The 6,245-nt window shown below is 36.0% G+C and overlaps 1 protein-coding gene and 1 pseudogene across 1 annotated transcript; both read left to right on the forward strand.

Moving 5' to 3' along the window:
* The first annotated feature begins 5 nt into the window (after positions 1 to 5).
* Positions 6 to 3,303, forward strand: LOC147947690 (uncharacterized; annotated as a pseudogene).
* A 413-nt stretch (positions 3,304 to 3,716) lies between these two features.
* On the forward strand, positions 3,717 to 4,237 carry LOC104779201 (uncharacterized protein At4g04775-like). Its single transcript, XM_010503577.1, has 2 exons — positions 3,717 to 3,890; positions 3,959 to 4,237. Exons 1-2 carry the CDS (start codon positions 3,717 to 3,719, stop codon positions 4,235 to 4,237), a joined length of 453 nt encoding a protein of 150 aa, XP_010501879.1.
* Positions 4,238 to 6,245: the final 2,008 nt, after the last annotated feature.

A 6,245-nucleotide genomic window follows, 5' to 3' on the forward strand; every position in this document is an offset into this window, starting at 1 on the left:
TGTACATGAGCAATATTAGCTTGTTGAACATGGACGACAAAGCTGGATCAAGCGGACTGATATCAGGTACTTTTATAAATTTTGAATATTGCTTGTTTCCATGATGAGAGCTTTTTCTGTTATTTCTAACAACTCTTATTGCATTGTTTGATTTTTTTTGTTAATCTTTTGTTCAGGCGTTGAGTATCCTAAACGCATTTTCAGATATGGTGATGAACCACAAGTGAAACAGATAAACAATAGCTGCAAAATGTCTATCTTGACAAGAATTAAGTATGCTTTGCCAACCGAGTATGAGAAAGTGAAGAGTGATCCTATCTTTGCAAATGTGTTAGCCATCTACGAAAATAGTTTAGGGTACTATGCTCGTTTGATACACAACATCATGTGTAGGCAGTTGATCACATATAAGAAACATAAACTCTGGTTTGTGTTTGGAAGGAAGCCACTGAGATTTTCGATGCAAGAATATTATGCAGTCACTGGACTCAAATACGAGGATGATTTCAGCTTTGATTTGGAGACTTGGAAAGAAGACAGTTGGAAAGAGGATAAAGGTTTTTGGGCTAGATTGTTGAAGAGAGATCGGAGATTAGCATTAAGAGGCTGATAGATGTGCACCTACTAGAAATTCACAAGTGGGAACCTGATGACAAGTTAAGATTTGTATATGTGTGTGTCATAGCTGGTTTGGTGATGGCTAAGGATGAGAAGAAAAAAGATCCCTCTCTCATACATCAAATTGGTGATGGATCTTGATAAGTTGAGAGCTTATCCTTGGGGTTTACATTCTTTTGACTTTCTTGTGACCTCGATCATGGACACAAGAAAGGAGTTGAAGAAGACCAACAGTTATATCCTTAATGGTTTCTCATTTGCACTTCAAGTATGGGTTATGGAAGCAATTCTAGTGATTGGAGAATTGTTGGGAGAAAAGATTAACAAGGAATTCAAAAACGGTCCTAGATGTTCTAACTGGAAGGGCACATCAAAAGTTTCTTATCAAGACATTATCTTCATAGAGCAATCCTTTGGACCAAAGGTTAGTTTACTCCTTTCACTATTCTTCTTTAATTGGTTTAGTCATAATCTGGTTCTGTTTTTTTTTATAGTTGGCTAAAGAAACATTTTTGTAAATGTGTTTTTTTGTAGGATATCATTTATCCATACATTTCCATCACAGGAAATTTTGACATATTCGAGTCGGCTGATTTTCATAGGCGTGATGAGATCAATGATGTGCTTGTTAAAAACTTAAATGTTTTGGTCCGATCTGGTTTTGATTTTAGAGACCATGTGTGGGGACATGTTGAGACTGATGATGTTGATGAAGAGAAGATAGAGGAGGTTGTAAACGAAGATGATCATGTTGAAATGGAAGGTGAGGTAGCTGGAGATGAGAAAGAAGACCCTAAGCTTAGTGATGGAGATAATCAATTTTCTGGGTTGGAGAGTAACGAGAAGAAGCAATATGTAAATGTGGGAGCATCAAGCACAAAGAAGAGAAAGACGAAGCACATTGACCATGGTGCAGAGACTCGAAAAATGCAACTCCTATGTTAGCGAGCCGCAACCACTCATGGTTTTGATGAAGAAATGAAGTCATTCATTAAAGGTATGTTTGAAGCTTCTTTCAAACCTTTTAAGGAAGAAATAGGCCAGCGATTGAAGAAGATGAAGGAGGATGTATCATAAGTGAAGGAGATACTATCCACTCTAGCATCAACTTCGACACAAGCCACACCACCATCATTTAAACCAAAAGATGTGGTAAGTCAAAAAAAAATATATAATGTTTGGTGTTGTATATGTAATGGTGCCTTACCAACTTATTGATTCTTATTTTTGACATAGGGGAAATCACCATCCGTTCAACGAAAGAGTTTGGTAAGTAAAAAGTAACTTGGTAAAAAAAATTTTGGAAATCGGCTATGTATTTTTTTTTTTTGAAAACATTCGGCTATGTAATTTTTATTCTAAATATTCGGCTAACTGTAAACTTATGTATTGTAATTGTCTTGGTGAACTTATGTATTGTATTGTAAACATTAAACTTTGTTTGGATGTCTTTGTTTGTAAACATTAAACTTTGTTTGATATTTCCATTGACAGGAAGACAACTTTGTTTTCGATGATTTGTTCACCAAATCGGGTGCCATAGACCTTAATATTGACAGTCAAGATTTATTGAGCACTCAAGATTTCTTAGAGAAAAGTGTAGGACATCTTTCGCAAAAACCATGTGTACCCGAAGTTGATCCTACAATAGATGCGGGAAAGTATGACGACGATGCTGATTTGGTTTTCGTATCCGAGGTTAGATGGAATGTTTTGGAAGCATGGCAAAGGAATCTTGGGTACGTCTTCTAATTTTTATTCTAGATTAGACATATATTTTGTAACATATATTTACAATTATCCATATTTTAAAATTTTTACCTTACAAATTACTATTTGTTTCACAGGCACGAGCAACTTAAGTTGGGTCCATCGGTAATTAATTTAGAATTACTTGATCGTGTCATTTCTCACAACAAGTGGTTGCACAATCAAGTAAGTATAAACTTGATTTTTCTCAATACTTAAATTGTTCATTATTTTACCATGGTCAAATTTAAATTTAACTTTTATTTTTTTTTAAGGAAATTGATGCGATGATGTATTTATTCCGGGAGAAAACATCTTTAGGACGAATGAAGTCAGACCGTGTGGGTTTCATGAATTGCATGTTCAGTGAGACAATCAAAGTGGAATACACCAAGTACTTGAAAACAAAGAGTCAACACAAATGGGATAGTAGACTTCTCGATTATGCCAATGGTGAGTTTCCTCGGAAAGACAGGTAAACAATGGGGTACAGATCTTGACAGGATATACGCTCCAATTTTCGTCAACGGCAACCACTGGATTTCTGTTTGCGTTAACTTCGTCTTAAGAACTGTTGAAGTCTTCGACTGTGTTGGACACAAGAATAAAAGGTATGTCGAGTGTTTCGCAAACTGCATCCCAAGGATTTTGAAAGTAATTAATGCAAAGGTGAATAGAAAACCATCTCTAGTAACACAATATGAAATCATAGAAATGAAGGTGCTGTCCGAGTTGAATAGGTCGAAGAGCGATTACGGGGTCCATGCATTGAAATACATCGAGTGTCATATGAAATCTTTAAGTTTGGATTTGATGACCGATGAGAACATCTAACAAGCGCGTTTGAAGATTGATGTCGATCTGTGGGAAGCTGCAAATGATCCACTATTATTTGAGCGTATGAAGAACTATGTCCCTCCAAAGTTAGACTCGTAGAGTCGAAATTGACTGATTTTTCATCTTTTTAGTATGTCTTCATTTTTAACTTAATATTTGGTATGACTTTGGTTTCATTTTTAACTTAATATATGGTATGAATTGGTTTCATTTTTAACTTAATATATGGTATGACTTTGGTTTCATTTTTAACTTAATATATGGTGTGACTTTGGTTTCATTTTTAACTTAATATATGGTATGACTTTTGGCTTTGTCTTCGATGACTTTGTTCACCAAGTCTATCAAACCAAGAAACCGACTTTTTAATTTGGTTTAAGATCTATACCAAATTAATAACTTAACCGATTCTGTATCTTGCACCAAACTCGATCCTTTACGGTGACACACATAAATCCCCAAATTTAAGAAACCTAAAGTTGACCTAGTTCTCGTTCGATTGTGAGAAGAAGATGAGCAATGTATCGACAAACTCGACTGGATCAACTAGTTCCCGTACAAGAGGAAGAGTGGTTGGTGTCCCAAGGAGATGTTGGTGCGGGGAAAGAATTGTAGCACTTATATCGAAGTCTGATCCCAATCCTTACCGGAGATATTATCATTGTGGCTTTGCTGTATCAAACAGGGTAAATTGGCATTGTTACACGTTTAGTTTTGTTTTTAATTTTGATTATAACAGTTGGGCTTCGTGTAGCTTAGGAACGATGATCACACCTTCAAATGGGATGATGAGGCTTCGGTCAACGAGATAGATACACTTACTACAAAGAATGTTGAATTTGAGAAGCATTTGAAATATTTCAGAAAAGAGAGATTGGAGTTTGAGAAAATAGTTTACGAGAAGATGGAAAATGAGATATTTGAGACGATAGAGGATGCTTTGTCTAAAGCAAAAACCAGCAATAGGAAGATGATGGTGATCTTAGCGATATTGTGCATGATCATGATTGGATGCAGCAAATTACTAGGCTGAGCATATTGTTTTTTTTCCTTGGTTTGTGAGGGTATCACATTGATCATTTTTTTTATCGAATTTGTTAGCATTTGAGAATGATCATGTTGTTAACTTGCTTTTATGTTCTTAAGGAAGAAACCAGAAAAAGTGAAATAATGAAATGTTGAAGTATACTTGACAACTCAAGAGTAAAGTTTAAACAAAAACTAGAAATCAATAATTTAACCATAAACTGGGAATGGTTTAAAATCCTAACAAAGGCATAACGTCACCTATTTTGGGACATCACATGTTGATCGGTTGTGTTCTTCTTTACCACAACGGCTACACTTGTGTCTCTTTGACGATTGTGATTGTTGAGACGCTCTTATCTTGTCTTCAACCGTTTCATGTCTTCGTTTTCTTCGTCTACCAGGGTGTCTTCTTGTTTCAGGTGGTATAAATTTTGCAGCCTCAACGTGGTCAGAGACGCCCTATTTGTTCTCTGGAATACCTATTGGATTAACAGTCTCCTTATAATACTCTCTCCAACTGGTAGTGCTATACATATCATCAGCATATGAATATAGATCATTGCCTATATCAAAAGCTCCTTTGATGGCGTGTCTGCAAGGGAGTTTGCCCATTTGAAACTTTCCACATGAACATGTCCTTCTCTCCAAGTCAACCACAAAGTCTACCCCATTCGCTTTAATCTGTATTATGTTTCTTCCAATTGGATAACTTTTAAAGTATTTACCTTTCACAATTCTTCTTGAAATCTTTTTCTCCACCTTTACAGTTAAAGGATCTTTCTGCTTGGCACTTAATTCTCTTCGCTCAAAAAACCACCGTGTTAACATCTCTCTGATGTTGTCTAACAAAGGGATTACTGGATACTCTCTAGGTGATCTCAAAGCTGAATTGATCGATTCTACAGCATTGTTTGTGTTCAAGTCATATTTGTATCCAGGGAAGTGGCATCAAGCCCATTTTTTAACCTGAGCATCTGCTAGGTACTCTCCAATCGCAGGACTGATATTGCAAATTTCTCCAAAATATTTTTCAAACTCAGCAACTCTATTATCTTTAGATGCTCTTGAAACCAAATCAGCCACACCCCTTCCCTTGTGATATGTAATTACATTACCAATCAAGTGGTGGATGCAAATACCATGACTAGACAATGGATAGATTTTTTCAAGTGATTTGCTAATTGACACATGCCTATCTGATATGAAGGATAAATCTTTATCATCTCCAATAACAACCTTAAGTTGCTCAAAAAACCACTCCCGTGAAGAATCATTCTCAGAATCAGCAATTCCAAATGCTATTGGATACAAATTAGAGTTACCATCTACAACTGTAGCAACTAGCAGAACTCCTTTGTATTTGTTCTTCAGAAATGTTCCATCAACCACAATAACTTTCCTCATTCCCTTGTAAAATCCTCTTATTGACTGACCAAAAGAAATAAATAGATATTTGAATCTACTGTTGCAATCAACTTCATAATTTGTAAACGTACCCGGATTCGCTTCTTGTATCATGTACAAGTACTTTGGTATTTTACCATAACTCTTCTCAGGAATTCCTCTAACTTCATTCACTGCATACTCACGAGACTCCCATGCCTGGTAGTAAAATCACAACCATACTCTGTACGAATAATATTAATGATATCATTCGGTTTAGGCCCTTCTAATACACCCTCATAATTCTGCTTAATGAGATGCCCAATTGTTTTAGCTGATGGTGTCCTACAAAATTTCTTCTTCTTTGAAGGAGCACAAGTATGGAGACCCACAAACTTGTTGATCTTGAAATACGTAGATCCATTTAAACACTCAGCACGAAGACTCCATTTGCAAATATCTTCTATGCAGCGTATACACCAGAATTTTATATCAGATTTTGTAACCCTGTAGTCACAGTTGTACCTCATCGCATACAATTCCATTGTTGCTTGTAACACTTCTTTGCTTTTGAAATATTGACCCTTCCTTACGCTCACACCTTTGAACGACGTTCCAACACCATAACC

This window comes from Camelina sativa, chromosome 3 (genome assembly GCF_030686135.1).
Source record: "Camelina sativa cultivar CO46 ecotype springtype chromosome 3, ASM3068613v1".
In the NCBI taxonomy this organism is placed as follows: domain Eukaryota; kingdom Viridiplantae; phylum Streptophyta; class Magnoliopsida; order Brassicales; family Brassicaceae; genus Camelina; species Camelina sativa.

Bases quoted from the DNA above. Each gene is read 5' to 3' on its own strand.
- LOC104779201 (XM_010503577.1), top strand. From the start codon at position 3,717: ATGAGCAATGTATCGACAAACTCGACTGGATCAACTAGTTCCCGTACA. The intron at 3,891-3,958 runs GTAAATTGGCAT...GGCTTCGTGTAG, and splicing joins GCTTTGCTGTATCAAACAGG to CTTAGGAACGATGATCACAC.